The sequence below is a fragment of the Augochlora pura genome, chromosome 6 (genome assembly GCF_028453695.1).
Source record: "Augochlora pura isolate Apur16 chromosome 6, APUR_v2.2.1, whole genome shotgun sequence".
Lineage (NCBI taxonomy): Eukaryota > Metazoa > Arthropoda > Insecta > Hymenoptera > Halictidae > Augochlora > Augochlora pura.
This window is the reverse complement of record NC_135777.1, coordinates 17,858,272-17,883,400: the sequence shown is the minus strand read 5'-3', so window position 1 is coordinate 17,883,400 and position 25,129 is coordinate 17,858,272. Positions and strand designations below refer to the sequence as shown.

Here is a 25,129-nt window from a genome sequence, read left to right as displayed (position 1 = left end):
ATTATTTCTTTAAAAAAAATAAAACAATCAATAATTATAAATAACTATACAATAAATTATATTATTTTACGATCTGGAAAATAATTAAAAGTAATTACATTTACTAGTAATTTAGAAAGTTCTTCTGTCATAAAGTTAAATTGTAAATTGTATCAAAAAGTATTTAAGTTTTGGAATTTTGCAGAAAATAAAGCAGTGATTTTTAAGCAATTAATATATTATTTGATTCGATACTTCGATTGCATTGATATCTTTATAAGGAAAATGTTATTAGACTTGAAAAAATAGTAGGTTAATTATCGATACAATCATTACTATTATCTGTAATAATTAATATTTTTCAATATAATGTAAAATAATATTAACTGCTGAAATAATCAAAAATTTATGTTAAAAATTAGGCAGTACAATAAAATACAAAACAGTACATAATTTTCTAAACTATCGCGAAAAATGTGACATTGATACTGTAAATAATAATGTAACTTTTATTGAAGTTATATTATGTACAGGACATATAAATTCTACAATAAGTTTACATATGGTGATCCGTATTAATAGTTGAACACTTTTTAAATTGGAATAACCGCTTTAAAACTGTACTAAACTACACTTTTTAAATGATAGAGGGTGGTAGTTTACTAGACAATGACTAGAATGTTTTTTTTCAATTTTGCTATTGCTTGGAATTGCCAAGGAAAATAAACAACTTTTACTTCTTAACTTTTTGATCTGAGTCTGTAACAAGAAATTTAAAAATGCGCTTTATACAGAGGGTGGCCAAATTATTATACTCAAAATATTCTTCCTCGATATATGTGAAAGTCATGCATTTAATTAAGTTAACAATGTATGGATGTTATCATTATTTCATATATTAATTAAATACAACGTCCGGCAATACTATGTATAATATGTTAACACATAAATCTCATTTTTCGAAAGAAAGACGGATGTAAATGCATGTCAAGAATTATAATTTTCGGATGTCTCTTCACATCTATTCTATCGCAACGCTTAAACTTACAAAATTTGAATCTTCTTGTTTTCGCACAATAGTTGGTCCACCTTCTGTAGAAGTGTGAGAATGCACCAAGAGATAAGAAGAAGAGAACCGACGAAACAATATCACTAAAATTAGTTAATAGCATGAAAACAAGATTTTTTAAATAAAAAATTCATTAGAATGAGTTTGAAGAAAAATACTATCCTCATCTTCTTCACATCTCTGCGCGTCAAATTATGTATAATATCTTGCTTATAACAGAGACGAAAGAAATGTGTCACTGTTCTACATTAACTCGATGCTTTTATTATCCTTGAACGACTTCCTCCTTTATGTTCTAGAAATAGTTGATATTTTGTTGAAAAATGGTATTGTTGTTATGAAAATGTTGTCCAGCGTATTTTCATGGCACGGATGGTATTACAGCGAAGGTTGTCGGATGGGTTGCGGTGTCATCGGCCCGTTGCTTTTGTTCGGAGAACGGCCAGGGGAACAACAAGGTTACACTGGCAAAATGGCAGTCGTCGAACGGGGCCCGGCCGCGACTCGATTATAAGCCTTCGGCCCTCTTGAAAATTACAGGAACGCGAACGGCAACTGGTGGCGACACGGGGGAAGACCGAACGCGGCGGTTCGTCGGCTTTCGAGGTTCATCCGAGTTTCGAAAGAGTGTCCTCCCGGTCGCGGTGTCCGATTCCATCGCGTGGAAACGCACGTCTTCCTCCTCGTTCGCGGGTCTCCGTCAATCTGGTTTTAGGCGTACTCTGTAGCGGCGGGTCTGGTGATCGACGGTGAACGCGATTCCACGGGCAACTCGTAGATCACGCGCTAGCCGGCGTTGAAATCACTTGAACATAGGCAGACCGATTCCGTTGGACGACTGTGTAACGGAATCTGTTGGATATATCTTCAGCGACTGGAAAAGAGGAACCATCGGGTCACCAACGGGGGGACCTTCGGTCGGAGAACGAATTTACCGTGACCCGTTCGAAAGGGAACCAGGGTCGTACACCTTGCCCAGGGGAAGAGAAATGGTGCGAAAGAGATCCAGCCAGTGACGTAACCGCGCGGGCATGATAATAGATACGGACGTTAGCCGGCTACGTTCACAATCATCAGATAAGAGGATCAAAATTCTGCTCGGTGTATTCGGGGATCCGTGTCGGAAACGGCGCTCGATAAAACGCCTAGTTGGCGGACGGCTCTGCGTGTGAAATCCCAGTGGCAACGATGAAAATGGAGGTAAGTGCGTGCACGCGAGATCACGGATGAGCGACGAAGAAGAATCCTGTTCAACGGGTATTTGATTTACTGTCGTTACTGGCTGGCGATCCAACGATCCGGCGATTCGCATACGATCCGAGTGCCGACTAGATTTCGACCGTGTAACACCTGCCGGCTCTGTCAATATTTATCCGTTGCCGCTGTAAATTACCGTGCCGGCGCTTTGAGACGATCAGCGGTTACGTCAACGGGATTTCTAATTCACTGTGGATTTGTCGATTATCGTACTGATCCCATCTAATTATCCTGCGCCGTGTATCACTTGCGAAACACTCTTGAAAAAGATGTCACGGCTCTTCGCGCGATACTCGTCGGAATTGTTCGATCTCTAATTACCCGCCGCGGCCGTGCGCCGGTGGATCGCCGAAATCAGATGTAACACGGGTCCGGGCGTATTCGCGCGGTGATCTCGAAAAACTGGTTGGACAGCTATTTAAATTGCACACGATTTTTTCCTTTCATTGGGAACACCGATGCGCTACCTTTGGCTATTCTCCAGGAAAAATGTCATTTTCTTTTTTTTTTTTTGCTGTGATCGTTGTTTCAATTTAATTATCGTTATTAAAATTAATCACTTGTAGTACAATTTCTTCCAGAAATTATTAACATTTCTTTGTCGTTAATTATACGAGACAAAAAATTGTATATGTATTGTATATTAATGGCGATTGCCAAAAATCAGTGATAGATAAATTGTGAAGCGATTGACGTTCATATTTAGTTCATTGTGTTCGAAATTTTTATAATCAGACTGCGGGAATCATACGTTTTTAATAAAAATTGGCGAGTACAAAAAGAAGTGCGAAAAGATTACAGAGATTAAATAATATAGTTGCGGTTTTTTCGGTCAATTAAAACTATTGAAACAAGAAATACGTTTTCATCTAATTTCCAATCATTTTTTTCAATCGATTCGAAAGATTTTTATTTATCTATTCATGACGAGTCTTGCCGTTGTTGTAGTGCAGGGGGCACATGGAAGTGACAACAGGACTGTCTAAATCGTTTCCAAGTAATCATTTTAATTGGATGATAGTGTTATAGTGCGTTAATTGTATCGGCTGAGCTTCGAAATGTGGACAAATGTAATCCGAATGCAAACTTGTGGCTAGCTGTGCAGAAGCCGTGCTCGTACGCGTTCATAATGGAACCGGTATCACAGATTTTTGAAAGGATATACACTACCTCTCAAAAGTATTTGATCGATGGTTCGATGATCACCGAACTAGACTTTGCCAGTGAAATAGTATGCAACAGCACAGGCTCCTGCAATAAGGGGATAGCTTTGATATCTAATAATTTTGTACAAATCGCGTAAGTAGAATTTCAATCAAGCTATAAATTCACGATCAAGTAGTGTTTGTGTTAAGAAAATTTCACAATGAATACGGTAACTACGACTTATTGTTTCAATAAATACATACTCATTGAAATGATTCGAAAGGAGAGTATACATGATTCAAGCATATAATGTATCTATATCATGAAGTTACATTCAAATAAATTACCTTTTTTACATAACTTGATGGACTATAATAAATGAAAAATTTATGAACAGTGGAGGTGCCTGTTTATCGCTGTAAATTTATTTCGGTGTTAAAAACAAATAAGATTATTAATATTTTATATTGAAAGAAAATGGATTTGTGCAACGCTGTCGAATGTTGAAATGTTTTTCGAATGATACTATACTACGAATTCTGCAGCCTGTTATGGAATCCGAGATATTGGTTCCGCGACGTTCCCACGAATTGTTCAGATTTGAAAATTTATTAAACTACAGTCACGCGATTATAGCACCTGAGGCATTATAGCGCGCGCAAACGTTACGTTTCTTAGTTGGATTCGATGCTGTTTAATCTTAATTACGTACATGGTATGTGGGTCGTCGCATTGCCTTTGGGATTGTTAGTTTCGTTTCTAAAACTGCTTGACAGGTGTTTCGATACCGACTATAACCAAGCCAGACACCAGCTGTTACGTTTTCTAGCTGATGACGATGACGATCGTGCTGGTAGGTTTCCTAAGAAAACATTTTATGTGCTTTCACACGGATCGACTCGTTGACCCTGGATCACTTTAATCAATTTGACCTGAAAGTACGTCTTTGTTTCTAATCGGGCCTTTTGTTAGAAAGTACGTATTTGATCTTAAATAAATATTTACTTATATTTATTTGTTACTTTGTTAACACATTGTAGAGATTTTATATAAAAAACGTCAGAAATGTTAATATTCAATATTTCAAGTAATGTATGCATGATACAGAATGTTTCCAAATGCTTGCTAAGTCAATGCAAAAGTTTTCCAAAATCGATCAACCCTGGTACATATTTCAATTTTATCGAATAATCAATTTTCCGTCTATTAGCAGCCAGGCGTACCGTTTGATTGTACTGGAAACTTTTCACCTGGAAAATGGATCTGCCTATTCTATCATTCGCTCTCTGGATCCTGAACCACTCTCCCTCTCTGTCTTTCTCGATTCGTCCATCTACCTCCGTACCCCATTTAACGAACGATCAATGTCATCTTGTACGTTTACGACACCCAAAAATGTCTTCGGGAACACTAATGGTAAACGAATGGGCCGCGAACTGCCTTCTAAAATGTTCAATAACGCGATCCATTAATGTTCGCCTAATCGAGCACGCAATCAGCCGGCTGCCGGTAATTTTCGCTGGAACGGGAACCGGAGGACATTCGTCGCGAAGGGAAACTCCGGTCCAAAACTCTCCGCGACCTCGAAATCCGAACGATTATCGTTCGTCGAAATCGAGTGTATCACCGAGGTGGAATTTTAAGTCGGTCATCGTCGCCTCGCGGTTGGAAACCTGGGGGTTCACGAAAGAAAGGAGAGGCAGGAAGATCCGTGGCCCATTTTTTTTAGAAAGGAAACAGGCACGGGTTACAGTTAAGCAGCCGGTGCTAGACGGTTGCTCAGTTTTCAATGAGCAGCATTCCGGACTGTCGGACGACCGCAGCTTCGCTGGCCGGAGAAACCCTTCGAGGACTGGTTCCAATAATATTCGGTTCCTACGCGGAAGTGCGGACGAGACACTTGACTGAATCAGCCCCCTTCTGTCAGCTGCGGAACAGCCAGGTTTCTATTCATTCTTCAAACAATATACCAAAGAATACGCGGCCTCGCGGGTGTGCTGTCAGAGAGACCTCTCTCGCGAGTGATCTGCCCCGATGATTCGACTGATCCTCGCATTTCGATCGAATCGATTAAGATTTGTTTAGATAAAGACGAACTTCTGTTTCGCGAAATTATTCTGTGACGGTTAGGTGTATCTTGACGCGGTATTTTGAAAGCAGTTCAAGATCCGAGTGGTCCTTCAATTTCGATCGAGTCGATTAAGTTTCGGTTGCACTCGATTAGGTGACCACGAAGTTTCGTCGAAGGTCGACCCAGAGTTTCAACAATTGAGGTCGTGATGCGAGAGTGCATCTGGACCGAACGTCATCTGGTTACTGTGATCCCGTTGATTAATATAAATAGTATACTGTGTAATTGGTTCCAACGAGGAGACCGATGAATCTGGACAAACTGTTGTTAGATATTTTTAAGAAAATTGCGAAGAAAGTGGATAGATCAAACTATCAACAAAAGTGCCTGTTTTCTGAGTGTTAAGCATCTTTACTTCATTGTGTTCTCTTTCAAAATGGATTTTCCTTCTGATACTATTATATTTGTACGTATCGGTAATATAAACTGAAAAATAGTGTTACTTTATTGTCGAAAACTCTTCTTCTCGAAAAAATGGAGTTTGCCTTAATCATCTGTCTAATTAACAAGAGATACAAAGAAGAACGATTGTTATAGTAGGATTATAAAATGTGGTAAATGACATGTTTTTCGGTTAATGATCGGTATTATGCACGAGGTAAATTAACAATTAAATAATAGTTGTAATCATCATAAATGCATTCTTGTAATTGGTAGAAGAAAATAAAAGTTAACATCGTTCACGTATTATTCAGCTTGACGTAACAAGGGTTAGTAAATTAGAAAAAGGCAGAATTTTCTTAGCGTAAATGATAAAAAACGGAAAAAAAGCTTATATCATAGGTGTTTCGCAATAGTTTAACCATGAAACAACGAGGAAAAGAATTTTCACAAGAATTGCACAAAGAAGGCATGTATTATTGACTCATTCTTTGTGTGATCAATCGATGAATCATTGTATCACCGACAAAAACATCAATGAAGTAATACTTGTGCACTGTTCCACGGAGTTTATTAATCATCGAATGATGTTACTGTTATCTAAAAATCGTTCGAGAAACAGGACCGACAACAAAATTGCCCTTGGCCCCTGTTCTATCTATGGAACTCGATCTACACAGGCGCAGCGTTTCCATTTAAACGGTGTTAAAATTAAAATCGCTCGTGAAGCGTTATCATTGCATGTACCTATCAGCGACGCGGTTTTAGACTCAAAGAAGTTTATCGATCGCAGCATCGAGCGATAGCAGTTGATTGATAACGAGATGATGGAGATAAATAGATCGATTGCACGTGGTAATACAGATTTTTGCAAAGCCATTCACATCGTTGCATGACGTTCAATTCAATATAGCGCGGGGTTGGTTAATTAAAACACAATATATTTAGCAAAACAAAATTATAGAAGTATGGATGGTGGAAAAGGGAAGCATGTTTATGTTATCATAATAGTCTTGGAAATGAAGGAAAAATGAAAGAATGCGATAAACGCGAGTTCTTGTCATAAATTGTAGCATACTTCCGCAGAAGAAAATTTTTATTCGACATCTTTACTTTGTTTATATTGTTCTTCATCGTGTACACAAATCAGACAATTCAAGAAAAATTAGAAAAATCGTACAACATGTATAATCGCGATTAGTAGCGATTAAAGAATGTTTCACTTACATTGCAACTAATTTAGTCAAATAACACAAAATTATGGTAAATATTGATGGCATGCCCTGTCCTTCATCAGTGGTAAACACGATACTGCAGAGTTTTTATTTTCATTAGCACATTATAGAGCCCGAGGTGAGGTCAACGTCGATTTCGAGCTCTCTAGATCGAACTGTCTAATTTACATTTCCATAATTATCTAGACTCCAGTGAGCATCAGTTTTATGTACCCGGAGCTAATAAACGAATGTTACTCGGTCCTCGAGATCGACCGAACTTATCTAAATAGCAAGCTTAATTGAGCATTGCTACTCGAATGGAAACCCAATTAACCTCGTAAATTAACTGTAAAATTTCTTATGGATCACTACAATGAGCCTAGAACTGGTTAATAGTATGGCAGTCGCGTACAACCAGCATTCTGGAATTTGTTTCCCGTTAGAGGGGCGACGGATACTAGCCACCATTGAATTCATTTATTCCGCGACTCATATTTTGTTTTTCGTTTCATTTTCGCGGGCAGCGTGCCGAAAAAAATCGACATCGCGTCACGTGGAAACGAGAGAGTTCGTAGACCAGCTACTGCATTAAGAAAACCGGTGTTTAGATTGGTCGCACGGTTTACGTTGATGTTAGAATCGAGGTACAGGAGTCGGGTTGCACCACCATTAATTCAACATTCTGAAACAGTGGCTTCTCTAATTACGCGGGGCTGCGCGATTGTGAGCATCCGACTCGTAGCAGGATTGGGAAACGTCTCTCGGAAAAACGGGGAAACTTGATTCATTCATCCATCAAACGACCTTCCTTCTCGTTTCGATCCTCATTCTGGTTCGCCGGAAGACAACCAATCAATTACAATTCTCAGATGCAGATCCGCGTATTGCATCACTTACTTTATAATACATTTAAAATAATTCTCTGATTAGCTCGTTATCTTTTCATTGTACCAAATTAGTTACTACAATAAATTTCTTCAAATTATTATCGATCGTTTTTGTCGTTTGAATACTTTCGTGCAAAAATCATATATACACTACCAACATCATTTGCAAAGCTGTTGCAACCATCCTTGATACTGTCGTTCTTGTAGTTCTTGTTTTGGTTTGCCTTTCCAACATCAAGGATTGACAGTAATTCTCAGTCACGTAATTGTTGTTTTCTTTGTAGAGCCCACCGACAGGTACCCCGTCCCGTGTGACCTATGATTATGTAGTTAGAAAACTGTCGCCTTGATAATCATAATCATCGAGTCATGACAAGAGACCCGATGTCCTAAAGTGACATACAGGGTCGTTTCCTGCAGTCTGATAATCACTTGCAGTGTTACATTGCCGCGCGGGAAAGTTGTTTTTGAATGAATGTAACGCAAGCTTGTTAAACTTGCGACGCGCAGGACGGGTGAACTGAACTATTTCGATTCTAAATATACTGGACGTTTACAAAAGTGAATACGAAAATCCCGAAATGACTCATTTTGAAATTATCGTGTGCAAATTAACCGTCTAACGTTAACTTTCATGCTGTAAAATATTTCATTTTGATAACGACACCCTGGAAATGGTGTCGAACCCTTCGAATAGTTGAAATCGTCCTCCATCTTTTCGGTAACACTCGACGAAGCCGTTAACGTGATACAATTTCGTTGCACACGCAGGCGGATCACAGGTTGGAGCAGCTGAAGAAGGCAACGGACAGAATACAGAAGGAGATCGAAGAGGTCACGGAGAGGGAGCACGAGCTACGAAACGTGGGCAGCATTAAGACCACGTCCCACGAGACGGTAGATTCCAAGGTACGCTTGAACCAAGAGACGTACGTGCAGGTAAACATGTATATGTTTCATGGCTCGGTCGTGCTCAAGGTCGTTGAACGAAAGAAAGAAAGAGTAAACCAGCCGACGTGCTCCTTATAGGGACGAAATGCATCGACGGCCTATCTACATGTCCATGAGTGACGCGGACGATTATGCGCGATCGTTGATTTACTGATTTGCGAATTAAGCGCGCGCGCACATACGATCCTATAAATTGCCTCGATTTTATTAACTAAGAAACATGAATTCGAGGATAAAAATGAATTCGATTTGGTGCAATCTTTCTTTTAATACTAATGCTAGTATGTCCTAAAAGAGACACGTTAGTCATTTTCTTTCAGTGAATTGGACGTTCATTAAGGGAAAACGGCGGCCATACATTTCGTCCAATTTAGGAAATTTAGCATTTTCCAGTTTAGGAAAATTCACACATAAGAAATGTGTGCATTTTCCATCGTTTAGCGGATAATCCGAACGTACATGTGGAACAGAAGTTCTCGCGAAGAATTTAAACGAGTGAACATTTCTTATTGCAATTCTATAATAATAGATTAACTTTTAAATTCAACTTTTTCATATACGAAGTACGATATTAAGAATCTGGGTAAATCGTAAATTAAATACAGTTTATTCGTCAAGTCTTTGTTTCGTGCTGTTTCTTATTAACCAGCTAATAACGTGGTTTTCGTTTTGTAATGTCACGGGGATGGGTTTATTGATGTAAAAGCCTACTTTTCACGTTCGACGCATTTAAACAGAACGGAACTAACGAGTATCATGGGACAAGCGTAAAGTTACGCATCCACTAAAGGAACAAAGAGATACTTTCTAATAGATGTTGACTGTTCTTGTAAAATCTTCTCTAAGTTTCTTCCGGTTTTTGTGTCGTGAACGTGGATAAAAACAAAATGCCGGTGCGCGACTCGTTTCTATGAATGAGTGGTGGTTTGGAAGGAAATTGTAAAAACGGCTGTGAGCTCTTTAAATAGGCAATGAGGAAAGAAATGTAACGTTCGAGCGCGCAGTAATTATTAAAAGAATGCAACAAATAAATAGAAAAATGTTAAGACATTGAACAAAACGAAACTGTTTATCAAGGAATTTTTTGTTATTAATAGATTGCAGCATCTACAAGCTGAGCTAGATCTTTGGTATTCTTTCAACGGATACACCTTTTCACGCCAGTTTTATAATCGCGGTCTCGATAAAACAAGAAAACGTAAACGTATCGCGGTTCAAATAATCATTGCGACACGATCGCATGTTACATTTTCACGCCGTTTTATTAGCTCGGACGCGCGAAGTAATTATTACATCGCGAACACGCGAATTCGCTTCTCGTACTGGCGTGTTCCGCATGCTTTTAGTAACACGGTTGTATTTCAATGAGAATATCTTATCTTTTGATACTTTTGAGCAAACATGCCGTTTTTCGCGGAACTGCCGTCTTTGCCTATGACGCGACTATTGTCACTGATAATGGAAGTTTTAATATGTAGCCCTCGCAGTCCTATGTCCATTGAACGATAACGTCCAGTTCAAAAGACTTTGGGCGACCGATAACTATTGTCCAGTTTGTCCTGAGCCGTTCACTTAAACACTGAAACCACCGAGCATTAGGAATTAATTACTTTGTATTTACAATACTCTTCCACAATATTTCTCGTTAATCTTAAATCTACCACGGAAACATTTCTACAATATCTATAATTGTGAAACTAAACATTTAATATACGCGATGTCGTTTTCTGTTCTTCCATCGTTGTTTTCCAAAGTCGTCTTTTATCCTCCGGATGATTTTTCAATCTATCGTAAGAAAATGTCGGCGTGAATGTTAACTTTCAATCTAACGAATCTGTTTGCGTGCGACAGGTACGCCGAATGCCTCAAGCTCTAGCTTCTGGTAAGCTAAAGAGGACGACATCAACCCCGCAAATCCTAGAGGCGGTCAATTTGACGCAATCGACGCCATCCTTCACGCCAAAGATGACAAACGGAGTGATATCCAGTCGTACTACGCCGACGCCACTGCGGTTTGCCACTGCGCCCAGCCAAAAAGGATTGATGCACAGGTTTCTCGCTACCCGAGGGAAGATTTACAAATCAAAATCGTCTGTGAACGACTCCTTGACAAACTCTACCACTCCCACGATCGCGTTGAATCCGATGAGCATCAAAGCGTTCAACAGAAGTTTAAGTATCCAACTGGAACCGGATGACGAGCCCAAGAAACCTCCTGTTAGAAAAGGATACGTTCCGGTGGAAGAGAAAATTCAGAAAGAATTGAATGAAATGAAAGAACGGGAGAATGAACTCAGGTGTGAATTTTACGATACGGTGGATTTTAAATATTTTCGAAAGTGTTCTAAAAGGATGATTACTTTAAGAACGATTTGGATAGTCTTTGAATCTTGGACTGCCGAATGCATTATCTTACTGCATTGTTGGCTTCAAAATTAACATAACACACTGCCTGACATTCGAATAATTTTGAATACTTTATTACACTTATTGTCGCTAGAATATTCTAATTAGAAAAGTTGCTACTGTAACAAACGCTGATAGCGACATGTTAACGTTTTTTATTCTAAACTGCCACATAGTAACTTTATATCTTCAAGAACACTTAATTATTTATAGCAGGACTTTTAATATTTTGTTAAAAAATTCACTGAATGCTAAGGTTGCGTTAGTACTATTTATAATTTATAAATATGTTTGCGTTCAAGTTCGTATAACCGACATTTGCATGTTAATTTTATTCCATATTTGCGAAACTGAATCTAATGTCCTTGAGATAAAGTGTTATATTAATAGCAATGCTTATGCGAACCAAAATTGATGATATGAGCAAGAGTGATTAGGCAATGAAGTCTTTATTTTTGCATTTACAGATTAATGCGATCGCAAATGCTAGCGAAATCTCAGCCGAATCTGTTGGATATCGGAAATGACAATGATTCTGATATTTACGATGGTTCGAGCTCGTTGAGAAGCGGTGCCTCATCGACCACGTTGAATGAAGACGACGTAGAAAAGGAAAGCAAAGGAAAACACAAGGTAGAATTTCCGGACTAAACACGTTTAACACGAGCAAAATGTCGTTCATCGTTGAATTTACAAGTGACCGTATCTAATCTACTAAATTATCGACAGAGACATTAATCGAAGATAGATATTTAATTATATTATCCCATTTCGGTAACTAAAGAAAATGTAATCAGTCTTTCTGCTTGATCAGAATCTCTAATTTTCAAATCGTTAAACGCTAATCTCATGCGAAATTTTAGTCAGTTTTGCGATATCTTACTGATAACTTTTCATGGACATATTTACGTTGCAAATGGAATATATATTTTTGTATTAATTAAGTAGTATATACTTCTACTAATTTAATATGCACGTTTGATTATTTACAGCCAAATCCACGGCGTCGGAGCACCCTTATAGCGCAATGGGAAAATCTGATAGCCGCGAAACGGCAGACTAATGACAATGGTAATGCAAATGATTTAAACTTCTGAATAAGTTCCACGTATCGTGGAAAAAATGTAAAACCAACTCCATCCTCGCTTTATTCTATCCCATGGTTTAAGTTATTTTTGGAATAGCTGAGATAAATGGAAGAAACATTGAAAAGTGTGCTACTACAAGCTTTTCATACTTAAAAAACATATTTCCTTGATGGTGATGCATTTCATTGATTCCATTCATATTCTTAATTTGAAAAATAATTTATTTAAGACTATAATGAATATTTATTCAGTAATGGAAGAATTACCTGATTCATTGTATGTTGTATTTAATATTTTCTTTAAAAAGTTTTCAGTATTAAAAAATTATCTACAACAAGACATTAATATACATGTCCATACATGAGCAAAAATGTTGCTCTTAAGTATTACAAGCATATATTTGATATATCAGCTTGTTAATTGTAATATATATCTCATTATATTATACATATACATACAATGCATACACATGAAAGCGACTGAAAGTTTTCATTGATCCCATCTTAACATGTGGAATGTATTAAGTATTGCGATTTATATGAGCAAAAATATATTATGTACTTAATTAATTGTAAAGAAGAGTTAGTGTATTTGATTTAATTGTATATGTGATAGTATAGGTCCAGTAATAATGAGAAATAATAAATTTGTGCAATTTTTATAGAATTAATAAGATACGTGTCCTGAATATTGACTTCTTTTTCTTCGTCCTTAATGAATTTACTTGAAGTCTATCGAAAATATTTATTGTTAAGAATGAAATGTGAAAAAAAGAAAAATATGTATTAAATAAAATATTTGCTACAATTTTTTCGTCCTTATTATTCTTTATACATATACCATACTACATAGGATATATGTTTGAATAGGTGTGAAAGTGTTACTCAGATTTAAGTGTTAAAAAATATTGTACGATTATTTTAAAAAAATGTATTTTCTGAAATTAAATATGTATAGTTCTATGTTAATAAGTATATCATTAAATTAGTATCAGTAAACTATAATTTCTATTTAAATGATACGTATACAAATGTGTTATATGCAATACTTGTGAGTATATAACATATCCATACATATTGTATACTGTAGTATGTGTATGTAGTATATGTAGCCGACATTTCGCACGTGGTTTCTAGTGATACTTATCACGTAAGGATAATTTAAATAAAAGAACAATGACAGCAGAAGAAGTTGAAATTATATTACTAAAAAATTTTATTTATGACGAAGGTAGGTATATAATTTTAAATTATATAAATATGCTCGTGTAAAATATGAGGTTATATTGTGAAATTGAGTCTTTTTCTATTAAAAATTTCTTTTATTTCAGATTACGAATTACCAGTGGATGTAAAAAGTATACTAAACGGCCGATATAAAGATGTAATTAACAATGAATTGTTATCAAGCTTTATGAAATCATGCAATGATAATGAACTTCATAAACTGGTACATGAGGGCATAGAAAAAGAAATAGTTACATATAACTCTTGGTTTTGTGTGGGCGTATCTTCTTTGTTATACTTTATCCAATGTAATTGGACGGGACCACAGATTGATGAAGATGTCGAATGGCTAAAATGTCACGAACATGATGCTCTTAAACATCTATCCTTACATGATGAATGTAACTCAAATACAAAGAAGCCAGAGCTTCTTTATTTTTCCAAGATTATATTTTCTAATGAAATTATAGAAAAATCTTATAAAAGCTCTGTCTGGTGGTTATTCAGAGCAAATCTCTTACATCAGTATATTTTAAATGAAAGCTCTGGCGTAATATTTAATGAGATAGAACATTTACTTGATACAATCAATAAATTATCTCTATTAGAGGATGAGTACTGCAAGACATTATTTTATATAGAAGCTGCACAATTTTATTTTTATTATAGACGGATACAAAATTCTGAAAAGTATGTGGAATCTGCACAGACATCAGCACATTTAGATTTAAATCTGGAAGGTGTTTTAGGTAAACGCACAAAATATCAACAGGAAGAAAAAGCTCAACTATACTTGAAAATAGGTGCAGCGCAAAGCCAATTTCCTTTCAGATGTTGTGAAAATTTACCAAAATCGCTTGATTTAAATGATGATGTTCGATTAGAACACATTGAGTATTCAAAAAATATGGAACACATTGAAATTGGAGGGATGGAAGAAGCCATCATATTATCAAAACTGTAAGATTATATTTGTGTATTTCATTCATGGTCATGGTCTAAATACAGCATATGTTTTGTAATTTTTACTTTGAACAGTGTTCAATTACAGTTATCACAACCAAAGGATAAGTTAGCAGATGAAGAAATTAAACCTTATTTAACAGTAGGTACTTTTAGCATACATGTTAATAATCTTGGATTATGAATATTTAAAATCACTTCTTTGACAGGCTATAATCGATAGTACAAGAAATTGGTCCTTGAAAGTGATGTCTCTTTACCATCGCTGCACATTAGAATTGGCTGATAAAAGAGCAGTTGAACGATCCATGATGCAATTAGAATATTTAATACAAGAAATAAAAAGTTCAGAAGTTCCTGTTGCATATAGAATAGATATGTTCTTTGCAAGTGGCCTCAAACCTATCTGGGCCTTAGAACAAACATGGGCACATATTATGATTAGTCTTGGATTGATAAAAGCAGCTTTAGATGTTTTCTTAAAGCTTGAATTATGGGAAGACGTTATTAACTGTTACAATATGTTGGAATTAAAACATAAAGTATATTTTCAAACTTGCATTATACATTAACACAATGTTTCAATAAACACTTTTTAAATTTGTATCAAATGATTCTAGGCAGCAGAGATCATCCGTCAAGAAATATCTAAGAAACCTACAGTGCATTTATGGTGTTTGTTAGGTGATGCAACTCAAGATAGCAGTCATTATGAAACAGCATGGGAATTATCAAACAAAAGAAGTAGTCGTGCTCAAAAACATTGGGGAATGTTTTATTTTGCAAAAAAAGATGTTTGTATATAATCACGGAAAAATATAATTTTAATATATGGTATGATACAATCACTCAACACTTAATATTGTCTTTATTTTTTAGTACACAGAAGCTGTACAACATCTAAAATTGTCAGTTGAATTAAACAATATTCAAGAGAACGTTTGGATAAGACTCGGATATGCAGCTTTGCAAATAGAAGATTGGAAATTAGCAGCCACTGCATATAGGCGTTACTGTGCTTTGGAACAATCGGTATGTATCGTTTTGTAATATTTATAAACTACAATACCTATCAAATACATTATTTTATATATTATACATATAAATTATAGACATTTGAAGCCTGGAACAATTTAGCAAAAGCTTATATAAAATTGGGCGATAAAGAAAGAGCATGGAAGTCTCTTCATGATGCTATAAAATGCAGTTATGATCGTTGGCAAGTTTGGGATAATTTAATGATTGTTAGCATAGACTTGGGACACTTTTCAGAAGTATGTATATAGCACATATAATAATATAATAATGACCTCTATTACTTCTGAGGTATAAGTGTACCCATGCTAAACTTTTTTATTTTTACAGGTAATACATTGTTATCATCGTATTTTAGATCTAAAGAAAAATCATTTAGACTCTCAAGTCCTCGATATATTAACTCGCGCTATATTAACCAATGTAAACGATTCCGATGGGAATCCTGCGCAAAGATTACTTCCAAAAGCCTTAGAGTTATTTGGACGAATTAGTTCCGTTATACTCAATAATTCTGATATTTGGAGAATGTATGGACAGCTTACAGCACTTAAAAAAACAGATATTGATAATGAAAAAGCAGCACAATATTTGCAACACGCTCACCGTGCTGCCATTTCAGACACAAAATGGTTTCAACAAAAAGAATCAATTGAAAATGTACTTCAATTATGCTGTCTATTAACAGAAATGTATTTGGTATGCGCTGAAAACTGTGATCTTAAGAAAAAGCGAACATTATTAGCAAGTGCAAAACTATCTCTTCAAGGAGTTGTTAAAAAAGTTAAAGATCAGAATTTGGATAATGACCAAATTTTGTCACTTTTACAAAAGGTTGAAGAACATTTAAGTACAGTAGTAAATGCTTTAGAACAAATTAAATTAACAATGTAGACAATGTAATTATCTTTCGTATATTTAATGCATATACATACATTATTTGCGAAAATAATTTACATCAATTGTTAAGTGTAATATTTTTTACATCTACGATTCTCGCATTTAAAAAATAAACTAGATATATCTATTCTTTCAACCTGTAGTTTAAACGTACCGCCATACAGCTAACCATGTGGAGCCATCTGCCAACTGTTATAAAAAGGATCGCTCCTCACGAACATGTCAACTACATTTGTGGTGGTGGAACGCTATTTCTGAGCTATTTTTCCATTTTCGCAAAAATGGAAGTGGTGCGGCAAAAACGTGCCGCAATTAAAGGCCAAATAATTGGCCTTTATAAAGCCGGGTTTCCTAGCACGAACATTGCGACTATAATGAAGTGCAGTGAAAGGACTGTCAGGAAGTACATAAAAAGTTATCGTGAAAAAGGGGAAGAGGGTCTCGTAGATAGACGGCTTTATAATGCAGGACGAGCACGTAAAACTACAACACAAGAAGATCATGCTATAATCAGAGAAATGAATCAAAATCCTTCTCAAAGTGCGTCTAGCGTTGCGGCAAATCTTGATTTGCAAGTGTGTCCAAGCACCGTGCGTAGTCGATTACGGGAAGCTGGATATCCCTTTAGTCGACTTCCACGTAAAATACGTATGCAGGTAGGTTCAAGAAAACTTATTTCTACCACCACAAACACATGAAAGTTACTTAGGCATGTTCTGATCTGTGATTGGATAAATGTGATCGACGACGTATCTAGATACTTTCATGCGTCCGTGATAGTTGAGTGAAGTTTTTTTGAATTGATTGTATAGGGTGGCTTGTAAGATGTATGTAAATCCTTGAAAGGGTTATTTCCTGAGGTGATTTCAAGTAACATTTCCCTTAATGAAAAGATGAATCAATCTACGAGTTCTGACGCGATAGCGCGCTACGCTCAGTGTAGCGTTAGCTTTATACCAAGCTTGAAACGTGAACGATAGAAGGCAAATTGCACACGTGATGTCAGATATATGGTAGTACTAAAAAGCACGGGATACTAATATTCTTGCCTTTTGGTACTGTCTTACAGCTGTGATCAGCTGTCATTAGTTCATAGACCGTACCGGCTTCCCTAATACTTTATGCCAAAGCAAATGCAACCAACATTTTTGTAAGAAAAGAGTTATTTTAGATCACTTCAAGAGTTTGCGATTTTTGGGATATCCTGTATATTGCCGATAATGTTTACCGACTGAGCGACGTCATGTTATCGCTTTAATCCGCTGGATCAAACGTCAATGTTTTTCACACAAACACGTTTTATTCTTTTGTAGTGGTGGAACGGTATTTCTAAGCAATCGGCAAAATTTTTATTTCCACAATCATTGAACGTATATTGTATATTGACACATTGATAAACTTTTGTTTCTTATTTATCGCTTGTTTTGTAAAGTGAGTCTAGTAAAATATAAGATTTATTCTTTTTTATTTGTATTTATATATTTACTGAACCACTTCGTTAATTTGACTTATCCGATTGCTTATCTAAACTTCCAATTTTGGATAACCCAGACAACCAATAAAATCTCTCCCTTCTTAACCTCAACTGGATAGAAAAAACGGCCAGTTGCAAAGAACTCAACAAGTTAAAAAGACGTGTTGCTCTGAACATTATAAAATAATAATATACGGTTGGTACACTACATCAGAATAACTAATGTAACATTAAAAATAAGTTTAATTTGATATTACAAAATATAATCTACCATTTAACTTTGTTCCTTTTAAGTAGATATACTAATTTTATAAGTGTATTTTTTTTTTGTAATAAAATAGGATATAGTAGTACTTCCATATTGTATAGTTGTATTAATGATTTGTATTTCTAAAAGTTAGTATATTCTTTTTAGATGGCTTTTTCTGGGAAAGTTGTATTAATAACAGGAGCTAGCTCTGGTATTGGAGCAGCAACAGCTGTATATTTTTCTCAACTTGGTGCATCTCTGTTGTTAACGGGTCGTAATTTAGAAAATTTAAATGCGGTTGCTGAGAAATGTAAACCTAATAAACCACTTATTGTAACTGGAGAAGTAACTAATGAAGTTGATGTGAAAAACATTGTAGATACTACCATTAAGCATTATGGTAAATTAGATGTTCTGATTAATAATGCTGGTATATTAGAAAGTGGCAGCATAGAAAATACATCATTGGAGCAATATGATAGGTACAAATCTAACATTTTCGTACATTCAACAATGTAAAAACAATAATAAAATGTGCAATTGTTACAGATTATTTAACATCAATGTACGGGCTGTATATAATTTAACAATGTTAGCTGTTCCTCATATAGTAAAATCTAAGGGTAATATTGTAAATGTTTCAAGTGTTTGTGGATTAAGGTCATTTCCAGGTGTTTTATCATATTGCATGACAAAGGCAGCAATCGATCAATTTACAAAATGTGTTGCCCTTGAGCTTGCAGACAAACAAGTATGTATTATTTACAAATACATATATTCAATTATTGCTTTTATGCAAATTTTTTCGTTTAATTTGTAGGTTCGAGTAAATGCTGTGAATCCTGGTGTTATAGTAACAAATCTTCATAGAAGGAGTGGAATGGAGGAGAAACAGTTGGAAGAATTTTTGGAAAAAACTAAAGGCACTCATGCACTTGGTAGACCAGGAGATCCTCTTGAAGTTGCAAAAACAATAGCATTCCTGGCAAGTGATGATGCCAGTTTTATCACAGGTGCAACAATGCCTGTAGATGGTGGCAGACATGCCATGTGCCCTCGCTAATTAGCATTCCTACAAAATTTATTTCATATACATTTATTCCAATATTAATACATTTATAAAGTTTCTAAGATTCTATATTTTTACTAAAAAAAATTGTTATACATAGCAAGGATAGTGTGTGTCAATAAATCTATTAGTTATCAATACAGTTCGTTTTTTATTCATTTAATTTGCATAATATACTACACGTAACATGGTTAAAAAATTCTTCACATATTTATAACATACATAAAATTACTACTGACATATTGTAAAGAATTCTAGGACTTAAAAATGTCATTGTTTTATTTTCATTATAAATGAATTAATTCGTAGTATCTGTAGTAAAGCTTTGATATTGCACTCATAACCTTGGTAGATAAATTTAATGTCGACATAATCCGAACTATATCATATTTGGTCTCATTTTAATCAAAAAATTATCAGCACTATGTTAAACAAAACGCAGTTTTAAAATGGTCGACCTAAAAAAATTATCTATTTAAATTTAAAGTTAGTTTATCTGTCCTTGGTTGAACAATTACGAATGGTTCAACCATCCAAGCAACCTAAAATTTTGCATTTATACTATATGACTGTAGACATTATTAAATTGAATAATGAATTGGCATTATTAACAATTCTATAAGATTTTACTTGCACCTCTTTGAAAGCAGTAGGTTGGTGATTGCTTTGTTTATGAAAACTTGGGAAACATTTTATTTCTGAATTTCCATATTCTACTACGGTTATAAGAGAAGAGTGTATATTTTGACACTGACAAAAGAAATTGATTAAATTAAAAAAGTTTATATTTTTATAAAATTAATGAAAATTACATTAACAACAGGAAGAAATAACATGTTTAATAGATTTAAAGACATATTCTGTTACTTGAATGTGATCATTCATATTTATTCCAAAACAAAACAATAATTATCTCCATCATGTATATGTCAAATTATCAGTACCGCAATGACCTCATATTTGGGAATAAATTATCACTCGCTGTAGTAGAGAATTGGTTATATACGTACATATCACTTTCCTTTCAAGAATACAATTTGGTGCATACAAATCATATATTTTGCATGTAAAGTCTATAATACTCGAGCTGCACTCGAGAAGATTAATTTATATCATGTCATATTATCAAAGTTTTATCTCCTTGAAACACTATATAAAATGAGGTAATAATCTTTCTGTAAACTGTAACTTCTTACGACGTCGACAGTGTGAGCAGAAGCGACGCGTCAATATACAAGCACTATGTGTACTGAAAATTTACCGTATTATTTAACCGGTTTAGTGGTAAAAGGTTTTGGCAGAGGTTCCAAAAGTTTAGGCATTCCGACAGGTAAGTTTTTAAATTTAAATTATATGAAATACATTAATTACTGAAAAAAACTTAAATATTGATTTGACATTCTAAAAGACAGTCTAAAATAGTATGTATCTTGAAACTAATATATGTGTGTATCGTACTACAAACGTACACTGTTACTACTGGCGGGAAGATATAAAAAATAATTTTACTGATAAATTTGTGACGGATAAGCACAAAATTACAGAATGGAATTATTCTAAAGAAGAATATTTGAAGAGAAATTAATAGGATGTGTTTTTACTAATTAATGTTGTAAAATATACATCGTATTCGATTTTAAAATATTTTTTTATTCCGAAACGATGATTTATATTATTTTAGAAAAAATCCGTCTTATACATATTATTTTGCTTGCTTGGCAAGGAAATATTATTTATAGTATCATGTAAACATTTTATAAAGAATTATGTAATAATTGTTTCGTAGCGAATCTGGAAGAGAAGGTTGTTGAAGCCTTACCAAACAATTTCAGTACTGGAGTTTATTACGGATGGGCTTCTCTAGACGGAAAAATTTACAAAATGGTTGCAAGTATTGGTTGGAATCCATTTTACAAAAATGAAAAAAAGACAGTGGTAAGAATTTTAAAAATTGTAAAAAACGAATTACAATTTAACAATTTTACATTACACAAATTATATTTACAGGAAGTTCATATGCTACACAAATTTGAAAACGATTTATACGGGAAACAAATTAAAGTCATTTTCTTGGGTTACATACGACCGGAACAAGATTTTTCTTCCATAGGTTAAAATTTATGTTATTTTATGATTCAGTAAATTTTATTTTTAAGATTTTTATCTTTGATAATGTATGTTTTTATTGTTTCAGAAGAACTAATTGCAGCAATAAATAATGATATCAGTGTAGCTGATAAACAATTAGAACAGCCACCATCAATTACATATAAAAATGATAAATTCTTGAAGACATGATGTACAAATATATTTGTAATATTCTATTTACACAAATTGTTGTATACTAAATTTATATTTTTTAATATTTGAACGCGGTATTATTGATAAGGGATATGTAGTCAATTTTTGTAATATAAGAATCTTTAATTAATTAATTAATACATTTAATATATTGATTTTTATCTATAGGTATAATTTTTTATAATTGTACTTATAATACAATATTTATACACTTAAAACTATATCGCGAAATAGTTTACAAATACAAATTGATAACTTCTTCAATCTGTTTTTGGTGATGAAGGGGATTTTGACGGGGGAGGTGGTGGTGGCGGTGGGGGTAAGGATATCCATGGTGTATTCATCCTTGCTGGCATTTGTGATTCCCAAGTTACATTAGGATTTCGAAATCTTGGATTTGAAGGTAAATGAGATCGATTCTGATACATCATGAATTCCGGATGAGCTCCTGATGGCATATTGTAAGGAATTCCACTTTCACTATAATAGCCATGTGGATCGTAGAAGTTTTGATTCATACTATCTGTAGTAAAATTTCCATATTGCATTGATAACCCAGGTGGATAAATTCCATATCCACATGATTCAGCACCATTTGAATGAAAATCTCCTGGCATACTTTGCCAACTATTTTGATACGGATACATCCATGGATTCTGTAATTGATTTCTAGCCTGCATGAAAGGGAATCCTCGTGGATGATGTCCTTTTCGATTCTTCTGTTTATTTCTGTTCCAAGGATGATTCGATTGCCATCCAGGGTTTGGACCTAAAAATGCATGTATTAATTACCCTCACAATGAATACATAAATAATATTGTATAAAAAACTTACTTGAAACACGTTTCCTTTTAACTAGTAAATCTCCAGCATCCATTTCAGGGGTTTGTCCTGCTTGTTTTTCTTGTTTCAATTTTGCATAATAAGCCTGCTCTTCCTCATCATCAGAAAAGTCCGGAGGATCATCTGCATTTGCATCTACACCTTTAATTCTAAAAAAGTACAAATCATTAAATAAGATTTTATATTAAGTATTCAAATAAAGTAATATAATTGTAAATAGACTTACTTTAGTAACTCATGTACAAATACTAAAGATGTGTACTCCGTATTTGGACAATAATAAACAGTCATGCCTACTTTAACGTCACATTCACGAATGTGCTCTGGACTGTTGAACCTGACACAGTAATAGGGCTCTTTTACTTGTCCGAAAACATCAAATATTTTACCTAATGCCCTTTTTCCTTTCTCAACAAATAAAACTGTATCTAAATTTAAAGTAGGTTTTTCTGCTCTTGGCTGGACAATTACTAATGGCTCAACAATCCATGCAACCTAAAATTTTGCATTTATATTATATAATTGTACACATTATTAAATTCTAAATTTAAAATCATTCTATACCTCTCCTAGTGGATCACATAATACTTCAGGCACACTAATTTTTAAGTCTTCAATAGGTGGTAAATCATCTAATTCACTTTTTATGTCATTTCTTTGCTCTTTTGTTTTTCTGATTTCCTTATTTTTTCTGAAAACATAAAGGTAAATAATAATTTCAAATTTAATACACATAAAATTAAAGATTTCAATGACTTACTTATTTCTATCATCATTATCAGAGTCATCTGAGTCTATTGATACTGAAGAATCACTAATACTAGTGGAATCATCTTCACTATCACTCTCTTCACTTGACGACTTATTAGTACTAATTCTATAAGGTTGCATTTGCACCTCTTTTAAAGCAACAGGTTGATGATAGTTTTGTTTATGAATACTTGAGGAACTTTCTGTTTCCGAATCCGAATCTCCATACTCTAATGCTATGGTTGTAAGAGAAGATAGTTTATTTCCTGTTAAAAAGATAATAAACTTTAGCGTTTGTTAGATTATATGTTACTTGAATATAATATGTTAAATATGAAGTTTTATACCATTGTTCCCATCATTTGTAACAAAAATACCATTATTTTCTTCGTGTATAATAGAAACTTCATCTGTTTGTATAGAACCACTAACTGTCAAATCAATTGTTTGTGGTTCATTATTGTCACTATTAACAGATGTTTCGTTATGATTTACATTCGTGTCGTTCAACAAATTTAATTGATCATTCACATCATTTTTAGGACTACAACTTTGTACATTTGCAGTATTATTCTCGATCAGAAATTTATCACAGTTATTTGAAACTTGATTTATTTCAAGCTTATTATTTTCTGTACCCTCATTTTCTTCATTATTTGGTACTTGTTTATCAGAGTTGTTGCACGAAATACCTTCTTCAATTCCTTCTTTTATAACCTTGTCTGTTTCCATAGTATTCCGTATACTATTTTCTTCAATTAAAATATTTAATATTAGTAGTTTTTGTAGATAATTTCCAATTTAAAACATATAATAATTCTTGAACAAAAATGCTTTCCCTATATGTGTGTAATTGTAAAATAAACAGATAAATAAATTTCAATGCTACCACGTGTACTACATACCGGATTTTAATCATTATCAGACGATCAGATATCTGCACAGACCTATCACATCCAGCGTATTCAGGAAAAGAGGCTACGCATGCGCAGAATGTCCCGCACACCAGCGTGGCGCGTCTTCCGGGTGAACATTATACACCTGCACGATTCTCTTACTCATTAAGCTGGAGCGCACATTTCCATCATTTTGTTGCCCATTTAAGCTTTAGTAGATCCTGTCTTAACAGTGAATCGTCAGCTAATCGGAACAAAGAAAATTTCTATATCGATGTTCGCTAACGGATGAAGTTGCGAACTCGTGATGTCCTAGAGTACGTCCCATTACTATAGTTCTGAACTACGATCACGACACGACGTAATGCCTCTGTGTAATCGTAGTTTAGAACAGGGCACTCAGGCGCCTAACAGTTCTTGGTATTTCCACTCAAAGTCAGTTGTCCAATGGTGTCAGGGATTCTGCTCGGAATTTGCTCCAAGCAGCGGAGAGGAGATCTCACAAATGGGATTGGATTTGTGATGGGTAATTCTCCTACTCTTTCCCACATATCCCCTCTATTTTACTGTGCATCCAATCCGTAGTGGATCTTGTTTCAGCAATGAACCGTCAGCTAATCGGGGATATGTACATACATACAGATAAGTATGTAGTCACGTGCTATTATGTACATATGTATGTATGCTTTTAAATATTTTCTTCAGTCACTTTTTTAATGTCTCTAGAAAATTTTAAAATAGGTATCGAAAGTTAGCGATGTCTTTAATCGTATGAAAATGATTAAAATAATGACTCCTTATGTAACAAAAATAAATTGGTATTTACTTAATTATTCAGTTAAAAATTTTATCTTTTCATACTCATCAAATATTGTACAATCATTCCTCACTGAATAATATACCTGTTATC

At 34.5% G+C, this 25,129-nt stretch overlaps 5 protein-coding genes and 1 long non-coding RNA gene across 12 annotated transcripts; 4 read left to right on the top strand and 2 right to left on the bottom strand.

Annotated features, from left to right (window-relative positions):
- Window positions 1–1,537: 1,537 nt before the first annotated feature.
- Window positions 1,538–13,202, top strand: Mdu (mitotic spindle positioning protein meduse). Of its 4 annotated transcripts, none has more exons than XM_078184355.1 (5): window positions 1,538–2,248; window positions 8,839–8,976; window positions 10,870–11,315; window positions 11,892–12,057; window positions 12,417–13,202. In XM_078184355.1, the coding sequence occupies exons 1-5, from the start codon at window positions 2,237–2,239 to the stop codon at window positions 12,519–12,521; spliced, it is 867 nt and encodes a 288-aa protein (XP_078040481.1). In that variant the 5' UTR covers window positions 1,538–2,236; the 3' UTR covers window positions 12,522–13,202. The 4 variants fall into 4 exon arrangements, with proteins under 4 accessions (XP_078040481.1, XP_078040480.1, XP_078040483.1 ...); XM_078184354.1 differs by lacking the exon at window positions 1,538–2,248 and adding an exon at window positions 3,968–5,393; XM_078184357.1 differs by lacking the exons at window positions 1,538–2,248; window positions 8,839–8,976 and adding an exon at window positions 10,266–10,631.
- A 406-nt stretch (window positions 13,203–13,608) lies between these two features.
- LOC144471829 (tetratricopeptide repeat protein 27-like) lies at window positions 13,609–16,641 on the top strand. The gene is made up of 8 exons (XM_078184349.1): window positions 13,609–13,742; window positions 13,843–14,698; window positions 14,777–14,843; window positions 14,911–15,243; window positions 15,322–15,495; window positions 15,581–15,733; window positions 15,814–15,975; window positions 16,067–16,641. The coding sequence occupies exons 1-8, from the start codon at window positions 13,688–13,690 to the stop codon at window positions 16,628–16,630; spliced, it is 2,364 nt and encodes a 787-aa protein (XP_078040475.1). The 5' UTR covers window positions 13,609–13,687; the 3' UTR covers window positions 16,631–16,641.
- Window positions 16,642–16,682: 41 nt separating this feature from the next.
- LOC144471831 (3-oxoacyl-[acyl-carrier-protein] reductase FabG-like) lies at window positions 16,683–19,567 on the top strand. Of its 2 annotated transcripts, none has more exons than XM_078184352.1 (4): window positions 16,683–17,292; window positions 18,526–18,842; window positions 18,910–19,111; window positions 19,181–19,567. In XM_078184352.1, exons 1-4 carry the CDS (start codon window positions 16,807–16,809, stop codon window positions 19,421–19,423), a joined length of 1,248 nt encoding a protein of 415 aa, XP_078040478.1. In that variant the 5' UTR covers window positions 16,683–16,806; the 3' UTR covers window positions 19,424–19,567. The 2 variants fall into 2 exon arrangements, with proteins under 2 accessions (XP_078040478.1, XP_078040479.1); XM_078184353.1 differs by lacking the exon at window positions 16,683–17,292 and adding an exon at window positions 17,447–18,306.
- Window positions 19,279–20,577, bottom strand: LOC144471835 (uncharacterized). Its single transcript, XR_013494339.1, has 2 exons — window positions 20,440–20,577; window positions 19,279–19,432 (listed from the first exon to the last, which is right to left on the bottom strand). It is a non-coding gene; the product is annotated as an uncharacterized LOC144471835 (long non-coding RNA).
- On the top strand, window positions 20,109–21,864 carry Rfk (Riboflavin kinase). 2 transcript variants are annotated; one of them, XM_078184359.1, is made up of 4 exons: window positions 20,109–20,759; window positions 21,216–21,364; window positions 21,437–21,539; window positions 21,627–21,864. In XM_078184359.1, the coding sequence occupies exons 1-4, from the start codon at window positions 20,672–20,674 to the stop codon at window positions 21,725–21,727; spliced, it is 441 nt and encodes a 146-aa protein (XP_078040485.1). In that variant the 5' UTR covers window positions 20,109–20,671; the 3' UTR covers window positions 21,728–21,864. The 2 variants fall into 2 exon arrangements, with proteins under 2 accessions (XP_078040485.1, XP_078040484.1); XM_078184358.1 differs by having other exon boundaries at window positions 20,117–20,759; window positions 21,624–21,864.
- Window positions 21,857–24,675, bottom strand: LOC144471830 (uncharacterized). 2 transcript variants are annotated; one of them, XM_078184351.1, is made up of 7 exons: window positions 24,229–24,675; window positions 23,671–24,075; window positions 23,334–23,589; window positions 23,138–23,264; window positions 22,800–23,068; window positions 22,565–22,722; window positions 21,857–22,499 (listed from the first exon to the last, which is right to left on the bottom strand). In XM_078184351.1, exons 2-7 carry the CDS (start codon window positions 24,053–24,055, stop codon window positions 21,991–21,993), a joined length of 1,704 nt encoding a protein of 567 aa, XP_078040477.1. In that variant the 5' UTR covers window positions 24,056–24,075; window positions 24,229–24,675; the 3' UTR covers window positions 21,857–21,990. The 2 variants fall into 2 exon arrangements, with proteins under 2 accessions (XP_078040477.1, XP_078040476.1); XM_078184350.1 differs by having other exon boundaries at window positions 23,671–24,673.
- Window positions 24,676–25,129: the final 454 nt, after the last annotated feature.

What these genes read in the sequence shown, in the direction of transcription:
- LOC144471831 (XM_078184352.1), top strand. Translation starts at nt 16,807, where the DNA reads ATGTGGAGCCATCTGCCAACTGTTATAAAAAGGATCGCTCCTCACGAA. An exon ending in CACGTAAAATACGTATGCAG is followed by an intron (nt 17,293 to 18,525) that starts GTAGGTTCAAGA and finishes TATTCTTTTTAG; the next exon opens with ATGGCTTTTTCTGGGAAAGT. An exon ending in TTGAGCTTGCAGACAAACAA is followed by an intron (nt 19,112 to 19,180) that starts GTATGTATTATT and finishes TTTAATTTGTAG; the next exon opens with GTTCGAGTAAATGCTGTGAA.
- LOC144471829 (XM_078184349.1), top strand. Translation starts at nt 13,688, where the DNA reads ATGACAGCAGAAGAAGTTGAAATTATATTACTAAAAAATTTTATTTAT. An exon ending in TGTTGGAATTAAAACATAAA is followed by an intron (nt 15,244 to 15,321) that starts GTATATTTTCAA and finishes AAATGATTCTAG; the next exon opens with GCAGCAGAGATCATCCGTCA. An exon ending in ACTGTGCTTTGGAACAATCG is followed by an intron (nt 15,734 to 15,813) that starts GTATGTATCGTT and finishes TATAAATTATAG; the next exon opens with ACATTTGAAGCCTGGAACAA.
- LOC144471830 (XM_078184351.1), bottom strand. Translation starts at nt 24,055, where the DNA reads ATGGAAACAGACAAGGTTATAAAAGAAGGAATTGAAGAAGGTATTTCG. An exon ending in TACAAATGATGGGAACAATG is followed by an intron (nt 23,590 to 23,670) that starts GTATAAAACTTC and finishes TCTTTTTAACAG; the next exon opens with GAAATAAACTATCTTCTCTT. An exon ending in GATAATGATGATAGAAATAA is followed by an intron (nt 23,265 to 23,333) that starts GTAAGTCATTGA and finishes TTATGTTTTCAG; the next exon opens with AAAAAATAAGGAAATCAGAA.
- Rfk (XM_078184358.1), top strand. Translation starts at nt 20,672, where the DNA reads ATGTGTACTGAAAATTTACCGTATTATTTAACCGGTTTAGTGGTAAAA. An exon ending in AAGTTTAGGCATTCCGACAG is followed by an intron (nt 20,760 to 21,215) that starts GTAAGTTTTTAA and finishes ATTGTTTCGTAG; the next exon opens with CGAATCTGGAAGAGAAGGTT. An exon ending in AAAATGAAAAAAAGACAGTG is followed by an intron (nt 21,365 to 21,436) that starts GTAAGAATTTTA and finishes TTATATTTACAG; the next exon opens with GAAGTTCATATGCTACACAA.
- Mdu (XM_078184354.1), top strand. Translation starts at nt 5,241, where the DNA reads ATGAGCAGCATTCCGGACTGTCGGACGACCGCAGCTTCGCTGGCCGGA. An exon ending in GAACGGGAGAATGAACTCAG is followed by an intron (nt 11,316 to 11,891) that starts GTGTGAATTTTA and finishes TTGCATTTACAG; the next exon opens with ATTAATGCGATCGCAAATGC. An exon ending in AAAGCAAAGGAAAACACAAG is followed by an intron (nt 12,058 to 12,416) that starts GTAGAATTTCCG and finishes GATTATTTACAG; the next exon opens with CCAAATCCACGGCGTCGGAG.